Source organism: Vicia villosa, linkage group LG6 (assembly GCF_029867415.1).
Source record: "Vicia villosa cultivar HV-30 ecotype Madison, WI linkage group LG6, Vvil1.0, whole genome shotgun sequence".
Classification (NCBI taxonomy): Eukaryota; Viridiplantae; Streptophyta; class Magnoliopsida; order Fabales; family Fabaceae; genus Vicia; species Vicia villosa.
This window is the reverse complement of record NC_081185.1, coordinates 134,152,061-134,171,472: the sequence shown is the minus strand read 5'-3', so window position 1 is coordinate 134,171,472 and position 19,412 is coordinate 134,152,061. Positions and strand designations below refer to the sequence as shown.

Here is a 19,412-nt window from a genome sequence, read left to right as displayed (position 1 = left end):
AAATTTCTAATATTTTCTACTCTGCTACGTCCACTGGTACTGCTGTCAATGATTTCACACCACTACTGGTATTATTTTACAGCCAGATAGTTCCACAATTTCCTGCAATTTATTTACTGAATTCCACCACTAGTTGCTATATGAATAATTTGCTAATTTATTTTCTACGAATACTCACCATTAGTATTTTTCTGCTATCATTAATCTCCTGTAGCAGTTACTAACATATACAAGTAATTAGTTCTATTTCTCATGATTTACATGTGTTTTCATTACTAAACATGTTCGTAATTTAATTAGGAAATTAGCTAATTAGCAGCACATGGTATATAGGAACTAATACAATAAGGTGCCAAAATCATGATGAGAGGCACTCACTCCCCCTACTGGAGGCTAGCGCCTCTCTCTTCCCCCATTTCCCACGAGGCATGCGCCTCTTAATATGCACATGATGAGAGGCAGACGCCTCTCATCCCTTTTCATTTTTTTCTCTTCTGCTACCTACGGGGTTCCACCTATTCTCAATTTCTCTTCCGATTACAGTTTTTTAAATATGCACAATTATTTATTTGAATGATTTATCATATATTTTAAAACAAGGAAAATTTACTCAAATTTTAATTAATAAAAATAGAAAATGTTAGTAAAGAGGCTAATGTTTCCTTTACTCTATGTTATTGAACATATCACCACTAATTCTCAATATATTTTCTACCAATTTATAAAAGAAACCCTTAATTTACTTAGGTGTTATTGCATTAGTTTTTTTAAAAGGTAATTATCATTAAATTACACCCTAAATGTTTATAGAATTTGATTTCTTTTGAGTAAACTCGCATTTAGAGGTAAAAGTATGACATCTCATTAAACTGGTGGATGAAATTTTCACATTTATAAGATACTGATACTAAATTGATAATAATGTTTTTCAAACCCTGGAATAGTACTATAGGAGTAGTAACACTTAGTTTTAAGGATTAGTTAGTAACTGAATTTGTATTGTTCATAAATCTTTGTAATGCAGAATATGAGAAGAAAGAATCATGGAGGATTAGAAGTGAAGCCATGGTCCCCCACCACCGATATCAATTATGAGAATGGCAACAAGTATGCTCTGTCTGGTAATGGAGATGATGAAGCCACCTGCTCTATCATACTTAGGTGTAAAGCATAATGCTTCCATAGCCATGCAAGCTGCAGAATGTCTAATTCTCAGCACCACAGTTTCTATGACGTGTCCGACCTTCACCGCCCTCTCCTTCCTATAAATTACCACTTCTCATTAAGGTTCTCCGCATCACAACCAACATTCTCAAGTATCTGTCATCATGGCTAAGCTTCTTGCACTCTCTCTTTCATTCTGTTTTCTACTTTTGGGAGGCTGTTTCGCTTTGAGAGAACAGCCACAACAAAATGAGTGTCAGCTGGAACGCCTCAATGACCTCGAGCCTGATAACCGTATAGAGTCAGAAGGTGGACTCATTGAGACCTGGAATCCTAACAACAGGCAATTCCGATGTGCAGGAGTGGCTCTCTCTCGTGCTACCCTTCAACGCAATGCCCTTCGCAGACCTTACTATTCCAATGCTCCCCAAGAAATTTACATCCAACAAGGTTTGTTACTTTGATGTTCTTTAAACCTCTTTATTTACATTCTATACATATTAGTGATACAGTACTAATTAGTGTTTACTAAACCAATTATAGGTAATGGATATTTTGGCATGGCATTCCCCGGTTGTCCTGAGACCTATGAGGAGCCACGGGAATCTGAACAAAGAGAGGGACGCAGTTACAGAGACAGCCACCAAAAGGTTAACCGATTCAGAGAGGGTGATATCATTGCAGTTCCTACCGGTGTTGTATTTTGGATGTACAATGACCAAGACACTCCAGTTATTGCCGTCTCTCTTACTGACACTAGAAGCTCCCAAAACCAGCTTGATCAGATGCCTAGGGTGAGCACTGAGCAAAATAAAACTTCCCATATAATAATATACTCTTTTACATGATAATATATAGTCCCAAAAAGCAACATTAATTGTCAATTATTTGATTTTGACCGAAAATATGTTTGACAGAGATTCTATCTTGCTGGGAACTTTGAGCAAGAGTTTCTACGATACCAGCATCAACAAGGAGGAAAGCAAGAACAAGAAAATGAAGGCAACAACATTTTGAGTGGCTTCAAGAGAGATTTCTTGGAAGATGCTTTCAACGTGAACAGGCATATAGTGGACAGACTTCAAGGTAGGAACGAAGATGAGGAGAAGGGAGCCATTGTCAAAGTGAAGGGTGGTCTCAGCATCATAACCCCACCGGAGAGGCAAGCACGCCACACGAGAGGCAGCAGACAAGAAGAAGACGAAGATGAAAAGGAAGAGAGACAGCCAAGTCATCATAAAAGCAGAAGAGATGAAGAGGAAGACGACGAGGAAGAACGCGACCACCACCACAGCCAAAAAGGTGAAAGCAGAAGCCATGGAGACAATGGGCTTGAGGAAACCGTTTGCACTGCCAAACTTCGGCTGAACATTGGCTCATCTTCATCACCTGACATCTACAATCCTCAAGCTGGTAGAATCAAAACTGTTACCAGCCTTGACCTCCCAGTTCTCAGGTGGCTCAGACTAAGTGCTGAACATGGATCTCTCCGCAGAGTACTATCATTTCTCTTTTTCTCTTTTATTACTTTTAATTTATTTTCCATGACTTAATATAATGTCAAACAATCTTGATACAGAATGCTATGTTTGTGCCTCACTACAATCTCAACGCAAACAGCGTACTATACGCATTGAAGGGACGTGCAAGGCTACAAGTTGTGAACTACAATGGCAACACTGTGTTTGATGGAGAGCTAGAAGCCGGCCGTGCATTGACAGTGCCACAAAACTATGCAGTGGCTGCTAAGTCAGTAAGCGAGAGGTTCACATATGTAGCATTCAAGACCAATGATAGAGCTGCTATTTCAAGGCTTGCAGGGACATCATCAGCTATAAATAGTATGCCGGTGGATGTGGTTGCAGCGATATTTAACTTGGAGAGGAATGAGGCAAGGCAGCTAAAGTCCAACAATCCCTTCAAATTTCTAGTTCCACCACGTGAATCTCAGAACAGAGCTTCGGCTTAGACTTGGCACCAAATGTATGAATAATAATGAATAAGAAAACTAAGGCTTCGATGCCTTTGTTGTATATGTAAAATAAGCTGAGTCATGTACTGTACACCTTTGGCGGAAAGAGAATAAATAAAAAGTGAAATTTCCATGCTGTATGATTTTCTGCGAAAGTTATTGCGCTATGAAAAAAAGAAAATATTGCTGCTCCAAGTTCTAACCAGATGATATATAACAATAACAATAAATAAATCTGAGTGTAGAAATAATATATTGATGAAAAATGATGTATTGAGATTACATAGGTCCAAATAACTAAAGGACTCGAATATATATAATACTTCAAGATAAGCATGCCCAATACAAGAGAAACCTCAAACTAATACTAATCCCAAAAGAAAGTGATAAAATAAGTTTGCTAAGCTAATAACCTTTCTCATGCTGGAATATAAATACTTTTTATACCTTTGCTTGGTTTGAAGATCATAAAAAAGAAGGGGATCTAAGTGCTTGGTTCCATGTAAAGATGTAATGGCAGTTTTTAATAGATGAGAGAGCAAAAATAAGTCCAATTGGTAGTTAACTAACCAACTGGTGAATAAGTTTTAAATAAATCAATATCTTTTATTTGGCTATACCATTTAGTTGCTAATCTAGCTTTGTACTTTTATCAGTATTTTCTCACAGCATTATCAGTATTTTGAACATAAACAGTATGGAGAATAATAAGGGAGGCTTGCATATCAGGGTTGGAGTCATATCTGTAATTGGGGACATCTTAATTTTGATCAATATGCAATTGACAATGGGGCACCATGAAAGAATCATAAAAGAGAACAGCATCAGTGGCATGGTGACATCGGAAGCATGTAAAATGACATAATCAATGTGATGCTTATAAGGAAAAATATAATCAACAAAAACATGTCTAGAAATGAATGTCTTTTGAAGAAGCATGTAATAAAGAACATTGTTGTGGAGTTTCTGCACATGATGTCTGGTGTAAAGTGCAAAAGAAGGAATAAAAAGAAGGCAGGTTGAATTTCATTCTATTATTATTTTTTATAATTTTAATTTGAGTAGAAATTTGCTTACAAACAAATTTAACAAAATTAGAAATGCAGGATCAAGTGCCAGACTTATTTCTCATAAGGTTTGTCCAAATAAATAAATCTAGAAAAGTTAGGGGTGCTCAAAACCAAACCAACCCAATAGAAAACCGCAAACCAAACCAAACCAAACCGAAACCGCAAAAAACCGCATTTGGTTCGAATTAGTTTGGGTCATTTTTTAACAAAACCGCACGGTTCGGTTCGGTTTGCGGTTTGTATTTTGTAAACCGAACCAAACCGAATCAAACCGCATTATGTTACAACTTAAATTTTACTTAACTCACATCCAACCCAAAATTAAACCTATTATACATTAGCCTTATGAATACGAACAATTTTCTCATCCTTACACATATAATTTCAGTCCCGATCTTCTCAAATCTCTAATAACATTATTTCACCTTCTTTGCCACATACATTTTCCCTCTTCTTCTATAATCTTTACTCTCCTATATTCTTTCTTTTTCACCTTCTCATTTTTATGTAAATGTTCCGTATTTCAGTTTCATTTTTATCGCACATCTTTTTCTCTAATCTCTCAACACTTTTTCTTTTTCTTTTTCACCTTCACTAATCTTTCGTCTCTTCTATTTTTTTTTCATTATAATAATTTTATATTGTTTTATCTTATTATTTTATGTTTAATATTCCACTTTTGTCTAATTTAATTTTTACATATTACATGGAAAATTGTTGTCAAAATATGACGAGTTTTGTTGTTATTTGTTAGTGTATGAATGTCTAAATATAAAATTATGTTGTCATATATATGTGTATGTATGTATGGCTCAATAAAATATTTGTAAAAAAACCGAACCAACCGAACCAAACCAAACCGCATTAGTTTGGTTTGGTTTGGTTCGGATTTTTTTTAAAAGTCAACCGAACCAAACCAAACCGCACTATTTTTTCTCTTGCGGTTCGGATGATTTTTTTCGTCAAAACCGCCCAAACCGCACCGCGAGCACCCCTAAGAAAAGTCATGAAACATCCATATGTATGAGAAGCATTTTAAAGATGCATGAATACTAGTAGGAAAAAGTAATTTTGTTTGGTTAGCAAATTGATAATGATCACAAATGATAAATGATAGGCTTAATTACACTTTTGGTCCTCGTGTTTTGACCAACTCACGAAATTGGTCCTTTCATTTTTAAACAGAACAAATCAGTCCCTAAACTATGTTGTTGGTTGCAATGTTGGTCTTATTTCCCAATTCCCTTCCAAAAACGCTGATGTGTCCAAATTTTAGGTGATGAGGCAAATGAATCCCTCCACAAATACTTGTGGTGTCATTAAAATTAGAATATGATATTAAATTAATACAAAGACCAAATTCAAAAAAATAAAACAAATAAAATTAAAAGAATAATTAATATTTAATTGAAATAATAAATAATCCCAAATACTAGAAAGCCATAGCCACTGGCCAACCACCTTAACCAGAAGATGAATCTTCATCTTCTCCAACCACCTGCAACTTTTAGAAATCCAGAATCCCCTAAACCTCACCTAAACACTTCCAAACCTCCACCAACACATAGATCCGGCCTCTCTTATTGCTAATACAACCTTTAAATCCTCAAAACAAACATTCAAAACAGAACCCTAATCTTCAGATTTAGATGTCAGTGAGACCAAACAACCAAAAATCAAACACCACCACCAACTCGTGCGTCAGGATTTCTCTATCCCAAACACCACCAACAACAACAAAGGGGGAGAATCATGGCAAGTCATTTCATGGGGCCACTTCCTCTTTCTCACGCTGCTTTTCGCCCTCAACACTCCCTCTATTTCACTCGCTCTCCCTCTTCACACTTCTTCGGGACTAATGTCAATTCCCTTTCTTTCACTTCACCTCGAAACGCTAGAACAAGGTGAAACTTTTCAGTTTTGGCCATGTCCACTGAAGGAATTGTATTTCTTCCACTTTACTTTTTACTGTTTTAGAATTTTCATTATATAGTATGTCTTTGTTTCAGTTTATGAATTTAAGTTGGTTTTAAGTGTGAAAATCTCATTCCATTTTATGCATTAGCTTACACATATGAGATAATCCTGAGATTTTAAGCATGAAAGTCGTTTAGACGTTTGGGCACTTATTTGATTTTTTTCTTTCATTTTTGGCACTTTGATCTTCTAGAATTATATTAAATATTAATTATTCTTTTAACTCTATTTGTTTTAATTTCTAAATTTTGATCTTTGTATTTATTTAATATAATATTCTAATTTTAATGACATGTCAGGTACTTGTGGAGGGGTTCATTTGCCACATCACCTAAAATTTGGACACATCAGCGTTTTTGAAGGGAAAATGGGGAATAAGACCAACATTGCAACCAACAACATAGTTTAGTGACTGCTTTGTTCTGTTTTAAAATGGAAGGACTAATTTCGTGAGTTGGTCAAAACACGAGGACCAAAAGTGTAATTAAGCCTAAATGATATGTAAAGAAATTTTTTATAAAGCTGTTGTAAAACAATGTGAGATGAATGGCCTAGCTCATATTGCCAAACATCAAAATTGTTTGTTGTTTTATGAATAAGACTAATATTGAAAATGTATGCTCCCAGAATAATAAACAAATAAATAATTTTATCATGTGTAATATAAGCTAAATAAAGATAAGCTATGTATTATATTAAAATGACAAAATTCTTCTTAGAAGAAAATTATACTTAATCTGCTAGAAATAATTAATATTCATATTTCGATAATCTATTTCAATCATTATATCTATCATTCCATTGCAATACATGTCTCTCACTCACAGGCCACTTACATAACATCTATCCATCTATTTTTACATGACTTCTCCCAGTTTACCCAGATAGATAGACATGCACGCATGTCAAACTAAATCCTATCCAACAACATTTAATATACAGACGATAACATTAGAGAGTGAATCAGGTTCATATATCTAAATATTACAAGACAGTAACATTAGAGAGATTGCAAATTTGTAAGAAAAGAAATGAATTATATATTATATATGGTCCCCATCACCACCGATGCTCTCATAACTTTTTTTTGGTTATGGATCATGTTGAACTGAAGCCACCTATGCAGTAATGAGACATTGTAATTTTATGAGGTGTAATGCACAAGACTTCCATGTGAATAGGAATTAGTTTAAATGTAATTATTTAGTGTAATTACCGATATAGCCCTGTAACTTTTATATATACGAGAAATAATAATGAGAAAAGTATCAAGCCAAGAATTGTTGACATCGTATCAGTAGGTTTTCGATCAAACCTGTGAGTTTTAGGTTAATCTTGGCTTTATTCAGCGTCACCCCACTGGGTCGCTCTTGAAATCGTCTCGGTAGATCTCGTTTCTCGGTAATTGAAATCATCTCGGTTCTCGGTAATCTCTTCCAAGATTGCGATTCTAATCTCGGGTGCTTACAAATCGTGTTTGCTTTGATCGTGTTATCGTATCGGTGTCGGCAAGTATTCTGAATTAGGGTTTTGACTCGGTGTCGGCAAGTATTCTGAATTAGGGTTTTGACTTGGTGTCGGCGAGTATCCTGAATTGGGGTGTTGATTTGGTGTCGGCAATTATTTTCTTCAGTGTTCTGTTGGTGTTCCTTGTTTCACGTTAACAAAATTGTTACGTTAACAAAATTGTTCTTAAGTCATCTCTGATATTATGGCTTCCGAAGAAGAGATAGATCATATTTGTGTTCGTTTTACCGGAAAGAATTATCTTGTTTGGGAATTTCAGTTTCGGATGTATGTCAAAGGGAAAGGATTATGGAGTCACTTGGACGATGTCTCTTTGGCACCGTTAGAGACAACTGACTTAGATGCATGGGAAATAGAAGATGCTCAGATTATCACTTGGATTCTCGGTACTATTGATCCTCACATGATTAATAATTTGCGATCTTTTTCCACTGCCCAAGAAATGTGGAACTACTTGAAGCGTATCTATAACCTAGACAACGCGGCCAAACGCTTTCAGTTGGAGCTAGACATTGCCAATTACAAACAAGGCAATCTGTCTGTTCAAGAATATTATTCTGGTTTTTTGAATTTGTGGACAGAACACTCTGCGATTATACATGTTGATGTTCCCAAGAGTTCTCTCACGGATGTCCAAGAGGTCTACAATACTAGTAGGCGAGATCAATTTCTCATGAAGCTTCGTGCAGAATTTGAGGTTGTCAGAGGTGCTTTGCTGAATAGGAATCCTGTTCCTTCTTTAGATACATGTGTTGGTGAACTTCTCAGAGAGGAAAAACGCCTTGCTACTCAAGGATCCATGTCTCACGATGTTGTCATTTCTAAGTCTGCTATGTTTGCATATGCTCCTCAGAGTAGAGGTAAAGGTCGTGATATTCGACATGTCCAATGTTTCTCTTGCAAACAATTTGGACATTTTGCTCAGAGTTGCAGTAAGAAGTTTTGTAATTATTGCAAGCAGCGGGGCCATATTATCTCTGATTGTCCCACCCGTCCTCCACGATCAGCACAATGTTCGGTGCAAGCATTTCCTGCTAGTACAAGATCTGCAGTTGGTCATTCCATCACCAATCCATCTAATGGTGGTGCTCTCCAACCTGAAATAATCCAACAGATGGTACTTTCCGCTCTTTCAACCTTGGGAATTCAGGGTAAGTCTTCGAACGTTTCCTGCCCATGGTTTCTTGATTCTGGTGCGTCCAATCACATGACAGCCTCTTCTGAATACTTGCACAATTTACATTCTTACCATGGTAATCAGAAAATTCAAATTGCGGATGGTAATGCTCTCTCTATCACGAATGTTGGTGACCTCAACTCTGATTTTCGGGATGTGTTTGTAGCACCTGGACTTGCTTCCAATTTATTATCTGTTGGTTAATTGGTTGATAATAATTGTAATGTAAATTTTTCTCGTGATGGTTGCCTTATGCAGGAACAGGTGTCGGGGAAGGTGGTTGCGAAGGGGCCTAAAGTGGGAAGACTGTTTCCACTTCAGTTTATTTCTAGTCATTTATCTCTTGTTTGTAATAATGTCTTGAATTCTTATGAGGATTGGCATAGAAAATTGTGTCATCCTAACTCTGCTGTTTTATCTCATTTATTTAAAAATGGTTTATTGGGAAATAAAAATGTTGTTTCTAATGCCTCTCTTTCATGTTCTGTTTGCAAATTAGCTAAAAGTAAAACACTTCCTTTTCCGTCTGGTGCTTATCGGGCTTCCTCTTGTTTTGAAATGATTCATAGTGATGTATGGGGTATGTCTCCTGTAGTTTCTCATGCTCGCTATAAATATTTTGTCACATTTATTGATGATTATAGTCGTTTTACTTGGACATATTTTCTTCGGTCTAAATCTGAAGTGTTTTCTATGTTTAAGAAATTTCTGACATATGTTGAAACTCAATTTCATGAAAATGTTAAAAATTTTCGCTCTGATTCTGGTGGTGAGTACATGTCTCGTGAGTTTCAAGAATTTCTTCAACAAAAAGGCATTTTGTCTCAACGATCTTGTCCCAATACCCCCCCCCCCCCCCAACAAAATGGGATGGCTGAACGCAAGAATCGTCATTTGCTTGATGTGACCTGCACTTTACTTCTTCAAGCTTCTGTACCACCCCGATTTTGGGTGGAGGCTCTTTCCACAGCTGTCTTCTTGATCAATCGTCTTCCTTCTACGGTTATTGATCTCGATTCTCCTTTTTTTCGTCTTTTTAAAATTCAGCCTAATTATAATGATTTACATACTTTTGGATGTGTTTGTTTTGTTCACTTACCTTCATTTGAAAGGCATAAGCTTGGAGCGCATTCTGTTCAATGTGCGTTTATGGGGTATAGTCACTCTCATAAGGGATTTATGTGTTATGATGTCACTAACCATCGTTTTCGCATTTCTAGGAATGTGACATTTTTTGATAATCAGTTTATGTTTCCATGTGTTTCTCCTGTCATGAATGATATTGTTACTCTTCCTAAGTTTTCTATTATGCCTCAATCTATAGAACGCTATAAACTAGGTCATGTATATGTCAGAAAACACAAACAGCAGGTTCCCACACCCCTTCCCGACGCTGAACCGCCACCTGATCCTGTAACGGTTGAACCACGACGTTCTGGTCGAATATCTCGAGCACCAGATAGATATTCACCAGACAGGTATGATTCCTCACATACTTCTCTGACTGCCACACTCTCTAGCATATCTATTCCTACTTGCTATTCACAGGCTGTTAAAGATGTACGTTGGATAAAAGCAATGAATGAGGAACTTCAAGCTCTTCAAGAGAATTTCACATGGGATATTGTCTCTTGTCCTCCTGATGTTAAACCCATTGGCTGCAAATGGGTGTATTCTGTGAAATTGAATTCTGATGGGTCCCTCAACTGTTTCAAGGCTCGCTTGGTTGCCTTAGGAAACAAGCAGGAATATGGAATTGATTATGATGAGACATTTGCACCGGTTGCCAAAATGACATCTGTTCGTACGGTACTCTCTATAGCTGCTTCTAACGGGTGGGCTCTTCATCAATTAGATGTGAAAAATGCTTTTCTTCATGGTGACCTGGCGGAAGATATTTATATGACTCCTCCTCAAGGTTTATTTCCGTCATCTAAGGGTGTGTGCAAGCTCAAACGCTCCTTATATGGTTTGAAACAAGCGCCTAGAGCATGGTATGAAAAATTTCGCTCCACTCTACTTGGGTTTTCCTTTACTCAGAGTCAGTACGATTCTTCTCTATTTATTCATAGAACATCTACTGGAATTGTCCTACTTCTTCTGTATGTTGATGATATGATTATTACTGGTTCTGATCATGCTTCCATTCAAATCCTTAAACAACAGTTACAAGCAGCGTTTCATATGAAAGATCTTGGTAATTTGCATTATTTTCTTGGTTTTGAGGTTCATTCTACATCCAAGGGCATATTCCTCCATCAACACAAGTATGCCACAGATTTAATTTCTATGGCTGGTCTGCAATCGGTTAATCCAGTGGATACTCCTCTTGAGGTTAATGTTAAATATCATCGTGATGATGGTGATCTGTTGCATGATCCCTTATTGTATCGTCAACTCGTGGGTAGCCTTAATTACTTGACTATTACTCGCCCTGACATATCATTTGCTGTTCAACAAGTAAGTCAATTCATGCACTCTCCTCGCCACCTTCACTTGGCAGCAGTTCGTCGTATAATTCGTTACTTGAAGGGAAGCTCTCATCGTGGTTTATTCTTTCCTACTGGAGTTCCTCCTAAATTGAGTGCTTATAGTGATGCCGATTGGGCAGGGTGCCCTGATACTCGACAATCTGTCACTGGTTGGTGCATGTTTCTTGGCTCTTCATTGATCTCATGGAAAAGTAAGAAACAAGCGAGAGTCTCTAAATCTTCTACTGAATCTGAGTATCGTGCCATGTCTGCTGCTTGTTCTGAAATAATTTGGCTTCGTGGTCTTTTGGCTGAACTTGGATTTCCTCAAACAGAGCCAACTTCACTTTATGCTGACAATACAAGTGCCATCCAAATTGTTGTGAATCCTGTTTTTCATGAACGCACCAAACATATTGAAGTTGATTGTCACTCAATCCGTGACGCTTATGATGACAGAATAATATCACTTCCTCATGTCAGTACTCAGTTGCAGATTGCAGATATTCTTACCAAGGTTGTTCCGCGTCCACGTCATCAGTTTCTTGTTAGCAAATTGATGCTCATTGACAAGCAGCATCAATTTGAGGGGGGATGTGAGTAGGAATTAGTTTAAATGTAATTATTTAGTGTAATTACCGATATAGCCCTGTAACCTTTATATATACAAGAAATAATAATGAGAAAAGTATCAAGCCAAGAATTGTTGACATTCCATAGCCATGCAAGATGAAGAATGTCTAATGGTCATCAACCCATCCATCTTCTTTGAGCTGACGTGTCCCTCCTATACTTTCCTCTCTTTCACTATAAATGCTCATGCCAAACTAAGGTTCTCCGCATCACAAACATATATTCTATCCAACTATGGTTGCTAAGCTTCTTGCACTCTCTCTTTCACTTTGTTTTCTACTTTTCACTACCTGCTTTGCTCACAGAGAACAGTCTCAACAAAATGAGTGTCAGCTGGAACGCCTCAATACCCTCGAGCCTGATAACCGTATAGAGTCGGAAGGTGGACTCATTGAGACTTGGAATCCAAACAACAGGCAATTTCGATGCACAGGTGTCGCCCTCTCTCGTGTTACCCTTCAACGCAATGCCCTTCGCAGACCTTACTATTCCAATGCTCCCCAAGAAATTTACATCCAACAAGGTTTGTTACTTTGATATTCTTTCAGCTTCTTTATGTTGTAATATTCTTTCGACACTCTTCTTTTCCATTCGGTTTAAATTAATTTTCTAACACTTTACTTACATTGCACACATATTAATGATACTAATTAGTGTTTTACTATACAAATGTCAGGTAATGGATATTTTGGCATGGTATTCCCTGGTTGTCCTGAGACCTTTGAGGAGCCAAGAGAATCTCAACATGGAGAGGGGCGCAGGTATAGAGACAACCACCAAAAGGTAAACCGATTCAGAGAGGGTGATATCATTGCAGTTCCTACTGGTATTGTATTTTGGATGTACAATGACCAAGATACTCCAGTTATTGCAGTCACTCTTACCGATACGGGCAACTCCAATAACCAGCTTGATCAAATGCCTAGGGTGAGCACTGAGCATAACTAAACTTCCCATATAATATATATTACATGATAATATATTGTAACATAGATTGGCAATTGTTTATTTTAACTAAAAATTTGTTTGACAGAGATTCTATCTTGCTGGGAACCATGAGCAAGAATTTCTACGATACCAGCATCAACAAGGAGGAAAAGAAGAACAAGAAAATGAAGGCAACAACATTTTGAGTGGCTTCAAGAGGGATTTTGTTAGGGATACAATTCCTTGATTTAGTAGGACAAGGGAATCCTCCTTAGAGCATAAGAAAAGAGAAGAGTTTTTGTGAATAATCTGATTGATATTTCTTTTTGAGAGAAGAGTACAATATATAGATCTAATAACGGATCTATTCAAAGGATAAAATAGAATCCCACTTTTTAAGGAGTGGAATATCTAGTACAGCTAATAAAATCTAATACAGCTAATAATGGATAACAATCATAGGAAGCTTCTTTTTTATTCTTTGTCATCTTGTGCTGCTAGCTTTTAGTCTTCATATCTGTTGGGCCTTTTGCTAATTCGTTTGGGCCTGTTTGGAATTGTTGAGTCTTTAGTATTGTTGGGTTCTATTTCTGCAGCAGTGCTAGCAACCCCTATTGCTTGGGAAGACACCTTGTCCTCAAGGTGGTAATCAGAGCAAAGATCAGTCCAAGACTCCCAACTGGTATCTTCAGGAGGTAAACTAGACCATTGTATCAGCACTAGTTTGGTTGGAGGATTTGTGGAGTTATCGAATTTTGTGTCAAGAATTGTTAATGGTGTGATGACAGGGTGGTGATCAATGGCAGTTTGTGGTATGGTAGTGACTGTTGAAATGGGACCATGGTGTAATTTGAGCAAGGAGCAATGGAACACAGGGTGTATTTTGGAGATTGCTGGAAGGTCGAGTTTATATGCGACTTTGCCAATTTTCTCTAATATTTTGAAGGGGCCATAAAATCTTTTGGAAAGTTTGGTGTATGGAGGATTAGTGGCAGTTTTCTGACGGTAGGGTCGGAGACGGACATAAACGTAAGAGCCTTCGGTAAAGTTGATGTCTCTTCGCTGTTTGTCGGCGTTAAGTTTCATGACAGCTTGTGCTTTGAGAATTTTGGTTCTGAGTTTGCTGATAAGCTGCTGTCGGCAAGAGAGTAATGAATCTACTGCTTCAGTGGATGATTGGCCTTGGATGTATTGTGGTATGGATGGAGGTTCTTTACCATATGTAATTTGATAGGGGGAGAGGCCTGTAGTGGAGTGGACAGAAGTATTGTGAGACCATTCAGCCAATGATAGATAGCTGGACCATTGAGATGGTTTGTGGTGAACAAATGATCGTAGATACTGCTCGAGAACACGGTTAAAGACCTCGGTTTGGCCGTCTGTTTCCGGATGATAAGCTGTACTCATTCGTAATTTGGTGCCACAGAGGGAAAAAAGTTCACGCCTGAATTTACTAATGAAAAGTGGATCACGGTCAGATACTAAACTTCTTGGCATTCCATGAAGTTTGCACACAATGTCGAAGAAAATAGTGGCTACTCTGTGGGCAGTAAAATTAGGAAATAAAGCAGCCAAGTGTACCCCTTTAGAGAGGCGGTCTACTACCACCAAAATTGCGTTGTGACCTTTAGAATTAGGTAAGCCTGTGATGAAGTCAAGAGAGAGATCCTCCCAAATGGCCTGAGGGACTGGCAGTGGTTGAAGTAGGCCAGAAGGTTTTTGTGTTTCGTATTTGACTTGTTGGCAAATGGCACAGGTTTTGACAAAGTCTTGCACTTGTTGTCTCATACCTTCCCACCAAAAATTTGCTTTCAAACGAGCATAGGTTTTTGCGAATCCCATGTGGCCAACTGTAGGGGTACTATGGAATTCCTCTAATAGTGTGTTACAAAATGGAAGGGATTGATGAAGCCATATGCGGTTATTGAACAAAATGAGACCTTGAAGAATTTTGTGGTTAGGGAATTGGGAAGGTGTTTGGGAAATTTGGTTGTATAGAGAGGTGAATTGAGGATTAGCAGCCAATGCTATTTTGAGTTGCTCTAAAAACAGAAAATTAGGCATAGAGAGAGAGAGAGATGCATACCTGAGGGTGAGTCTGATTCCTGAATGCGAGAGAGAGTGTCTGCTACTAAGTTGGATTTCCCTGTCTTATACTGAATTGTGTAATCGTATCCCATGAGTTTGGCTAGGTAGATTTGTTATTCCGGTGTTTGTATGGTTTGTGTAATGAGTTCTTTGAGGCTTTGGTGATCCGTGTGAACGGTGAATTTGTGGCCCAATAAGTATTGTCGCCATTTCTTAACGGCAGTGGTGATAGCATGGAGTTCGCGGACGTATGTTGAGGCTTTTTGAAGTTTGGGACAGAAGGGTTTGCTGAAATAGGCAATGGGGTGTGAATTTTGCATTAGGACAGCGCCCATCGCGAAACCTGAAGCGTCAGTTTCGAGACAAAAAGGTTGTGTGAAATCAGGTAGAGTTAAAGTAGGGGCAGAGGTGACGGCTAATTTGAGAGCATTGAAGGCAATGGTGGCTTCGGGGTTCCAGCGAAAGGCATCTTTGCGCAGTAATCAAGTGAGGGGTGAAGCAATGGAAGCATACCGCTGAATGAATTTACGGTAGAATCCAGTCAGTCCTAAGAAGCCTCTTAAGGCTGTGATATTCTTGGGGAGGGGCCAGTCCAAAATAGCTTGTATTCTGGAGGGTTCAGGTTTAACGCCTTGAGACGAAACAATATGGCCTAGGTAATTCAAACTTCGTTGAGCCAATAAGCATTTGGATTGTTTGAGAACATATTCACCCTCTAATAGAGTGAGAAAAACCTGCTCAAGGTGCTGAAGATGATCAGGTAGGGATTTGCTATAGACGAGGATGTCGTCGAAGAAAACGGTGACAAATTAGTGCAAGAATGGCTGTAATAGGTTGTTCATGGCAGCTTGGAATGTCGAGGGCGCGTTGCAGAGGCCGAAGGGCATAACACAAAATTCATAATGGCCTTGGTGTGTGCGGAAGGCAGTTTTAGGAATGTCCTCTGGGTGCATTCGAATTTGGTGAAAGCCCTGTTGAAGGTCAAGTTTAGAGAACCAAGAAGCTTTGCCTAATTCGTCAAGGAGCTCATCAATGGTGGGCATTGGGAAACGGTCACGGATAGTGATGTTGTTGAGTGCTCTGTAGTCAACACAGAAACGCCAACCTCCATCTTTTTTCTTAACAAGAAGAACAGGGGATGAAAAGGGACTTTGGCTAGGTTGGATAAACTTAGTGTTAAGCATAGTTTGAATTTGATGCTCAATTTCTGTTTTCTGGAAATAGGGATAACGGTAAGGGAGGGTGTTGATGGGACTGGAGTTGGGGAGAAGATTAATGTGGTGATCAACATCACGTTTTGGGGGAAGTTTTGGGTTAGCAGTGAAGAGAGTGGAGAAACGCGTAAGGAGGGATTGGATTTCAGGAATGGGGTGAGGGAAGTTTGGCTCAGTTGTTGGATAGGAGGTGTTGGATAGGATTTGAAGTTGGAATAGCTCAGCTGTGGAATGGGTCTGGATAAGGCGTTTAATTTGGTGGGCCGAAGCAGAAGCTAGTTGGGCTTGGGTATTGGCTGTAAGGGTGATATTTTTGTTTTGATGGGTAAATGATATACTGAGATTGGTATAGTCCATTAGGACAGGCCCAATAGCCTGTAACCAAGGGGCCCCTAAAACGACATCAGCTCCACACAGGGGAAGAACATAGAAATCAACAGAGAATTTTTCAGTCTGAAGGAATAAAGGAACATCGGAGCAGAAGCGATTGCAATCAAGGTTTTCACCGTTACCAACCATGACTTTGAGGTTGGTTGTTGGAATTGAAGGGAGTTCTAGAAAACGCGCGAGGCGATCTTGAACAAAATTATGTGTACTACCGCCGTCAATTAAGACGGTAACCGGGTGGTTTGAGATGCGGCCGCTGAGTCGTATAGTGGAAGCGGCGGTGCAACCTGAGAGGGCATGTAGACTGATTTGAGCGTCAGACAGGGAGGTGACTTCTTCGGTTGGTGGGTGTTCATCAAACGCAGGTGAAGCGACCTCGAGGATATCAGAAACGTTATCGGGTGGTTCCTCGCTAATTAGTAAAAAGAAGCGGCCTTTGCATTTGTGTTGAGGGGTAAAGGTTTCCTCGCAGTTGTAGCATAGTCCTTTTTCGCGACGAGAAGCCATCTCTTCCGGTGACAGCTTGCGGTAGTTAAGGCGTGGGTTTGTTTTGGGAGCTGTGAGGAGAGGTGGTAATTGTGGTGACGTTGTGGTGGGTTGAGAGGTGGTGGTTAGTTGTGAGAGAGGTTTGGTTTTGAAGAAGCGTTTGTGCTCATCGATCTTGTCTTCCTGAAGTTTGGCTAAAGCAGTGGCTTGGGTGAGTGAAAAAGGTCGAAGTGCTTGAACTTCACGGCGGATCTCCGGTGACAAACCTGAGATGAAGCAGCTGAGAAGAAAAGGTTGAGGGAGACCAACGATTCTGTTGGCGAGGCGTTCAAATTCTGTAAGGTATTGGTTGACGGTGGAGCGTTGTACGAGTTTGAAAAGGGAGCTGGACGGATCGTCATAGTAGGAAGAAGCAAAGCGAGTTTCGAGTGCTTGGAGAAACCCAGTCCAGGTCGTGATTTGTCCATTTCGGAACATCCATTGATACCAGCTGAGTGCAGCTCCATCCATATAAAAGGAAGCAACAGTTAATCGTTCAGCCTCAGGGGTTTGATGATAATCAAAGAATTGCGAGATTTTGAAAATCCAACCCGGAGCGTCGGTTCCGTCAAACTTCGGAACATCCAGTTTCATTCTGGGTGTAGGAAAACGGTGGTTGTTGTGGTTTGGTGATGGTGGTGTGGGTGGTGGTGGAACGGCGGTTAGGGTGGCTATTTGGTCAGCGAGAGCGTCGATTTTTGATGAAAGGTCATCAAATCGCTCTGCATTTGTGGGTCTGCCGGCCATGGGAGGTGAGGGTCAATGAAAGCACCAAATTGTTAGGGAATACAATTCCTTGATTTAGTAGGACAAGGGAATCCTCCTTAGAGCATAAGAAAAGAGAAGAGTTTTTGTGAATAATCTGATTGATATTTCCTTTTGAGAGAAGAGTACAATATATAGATCTAATAACGGATCTATTCAAAGGATAAAATAGAATCCCACTTTTTAAGGAGTGGAATATCTAGTACAGCTAATAAAATCTAATACAGCTAATAATGGATAACAATCATAGGAAGCTTCTTTTTTATTCTTTGTCATCTTGTGCTGCTAGCTTTTAGTCTTCATATCTGTTGGGCCTTTTGCTAATTCGTTTGGGCCTGTTTGGAATTGTTGAGTCTTTAGTATTGTTGGGTTCTATTTCTGCAGCAGTGCTAACAGATTTCTTGGAAGATGCTTTCAACGTGAACAGGCATATAGTGGACAGACTTCAAGGCAGGAACGAAGATGAAGAGAAGGGAGCCATTGTCAAAGTGAAGGGTGGTCTCAGCATCATAACCCCACCAGAGAGGCAAGCACGCCACACGAGAGGCAGCAGACAAGAAGAAGACGAAGATGAAAAGGAAGAGAGGCAGCCAAGTCATCATAAAAGCAGAAGAGACAAAGAGGAAGACCGCCAAAAAGGTGGAAGCAGAAGCCATGGAGACAATGGGCTTGAGGAAACCGTTTGCACTGCCAAACTTCGGCTGAACATTAGCTCATCTTCATCACCAGACATCTACAATCCTCAAGCTGGTAGAATCAAAACTGTTACCAGCCTTGACCTCCCAGTTCTCAAGTGGCTCAGACTAAGTGCTGAACATGGATCTCTCCGCAGAGTACTATCATTTCTCTTTCTTTCTTTTTTTCTCTTTTATTACTTTTAATTTGTTTTCCATGACTTAATTTTATGTCAAACAATCTTGATACAGAATGCTATGTTCGTGCCTCACTACAACCTCAACGCAAACAGCATATTATACGCATTGAAGGGACGTGCAAGGCTACAAGTTGTGAACTGCAATGGCAACACTGTGTTTGATGGGGAGCTAGAAGCCGGTCGTGCATTGACAGTGCCACAAAACTATGCAGTGGCTGCTAAGTTAGTAAGCGAGAGGTTCACATATGTAGCATTCAAGACCAATGATAGAGCTTATATTTCAAGACTTGCAGGGACATCTTCAGCTATAAATAGTATGCCGATGGATGTGGTTGCAGCGACATTCAACTTGGAGAGGAATGAGGCAAGGCAATTTAAGTCCAACAACCCCTTCAAATTTTTAGTTCCACCTCGTGAATCTGATGAGAACAGAGCTTCGGCTTAAACTTGGCACCAAATCTATGAAAATAATGAATAAGAAAACTAAGGCTTAGATGCCTTTGTTACTTGTGTAAAATAAGCTGAGTCATGTACTGTACACCTTTGGCGGAAAGAGAATAAATAAAAAGTGAAATTTCCATGCTGTATGATTTTCTTCAAAAGTTATTGTGCTATGAAAACAATATATATTGCTACTCCAA

At 39.1% G+C, this 19,412-nt stretch overlaps 2 protein-coding genes across 2 annotated transcripts; both read left to right on the top strand.

Annotated features, from left to right (window-relative positions):
* The first annotated feature begins 1,285 nt into the window (after positions 1–1,285).
* On the top strand, positions 1,286–3,276 carry LOC131610089 (legumin A2-like). The gene is made up of 4 exons (XM_058881955.1): positions 1,286–1,614; positions 1,708–1,958; positions 2,082–2,660; positions 2,744–3,276. Exons 1-4 carry the CDS (start codon positions 1,329–1,331, stop codon positions 3,131–3,133), a joined length of 1,506 nt encoding a protein of 501 aa, XP_058737938.1. The 5' UTR covers positions 1,286–1,328; the 3' UTR covers positions 3,134–3,276.
* An 8,914-nt stretch (positions 3,277–12,190) lies between these two features.
* On the top strand, positions 12,191–19,412 carry LOC131610091 (legumin A2-like). Its single transcript, XM_058881957.1, has 6 exons — positions 12,191–12,514; positions 12,668–12,918; positions 13,025–13,144; positions 16,244–16,250; positions 18,294–18,730; positions 18,824–19,412. The coding sequence occupies exons 1-6, from the start codon at positions 12,226–12,228 to the stop codon at positions 19,214–19,216; spliced, it is 1,497 nt and encodes a 498-aa protein (XP_058737940.1). The 5' UTR covers positions 12,191–12,225; the 3' UTR covers positions 19,217–19,412.

What these genes read in the sequence shown, in the direction of transcription:
- LOC131610089 (XM_058881955.1), top strand. Translation starts at nt 1,329, where the DNA reads ATGGCTAAGCTTCTTGCACTCTCTCTTTCATTCTGTTTTCTACTTTTG. An exon ending in AGAAATTTACATCCAACAAG is followed by an intron (nt 1,615 to 1,707) that starts GTTTGTTACTTT and finishes AACCAATTATAG; the next exon opens with GTAATGGATATTTTGGCATG. An exon ending in AACATGGATCTCTCCGCAGA is followed by an intron (nt 2,661 to 2,743) that starts GTACTATCATTT and finishes ATCTTGATACAG; the next exon opens with AATGCTATGTTTGTGCCTCA.
- LOC131610091 (XM_058881957.1), top strand. Translation starts at nt 12,226, where the DNA reads ATGGTTGCTAAGCTTCTTGCACTCTCTCTTTCACTTTGTTTTCTACTT. An exon ending in AGAAATTTACATCCAACAAG is followed by an intron (nt 12,515 to 12,667) that starts GTTTGTTACTTT and finishes TACAAATGTCAG; the next exon opens with GTAATGGATATTTTGGCATG. An exon ending in AACATGGATCTCTCCGCAGA is followed by an intron (nt 18,731 to 18,823) that starts GTACTATCATTT and finishes ATCTTGATACAG; the next exon opens with AATGCTATGTTCGTGCCTCA.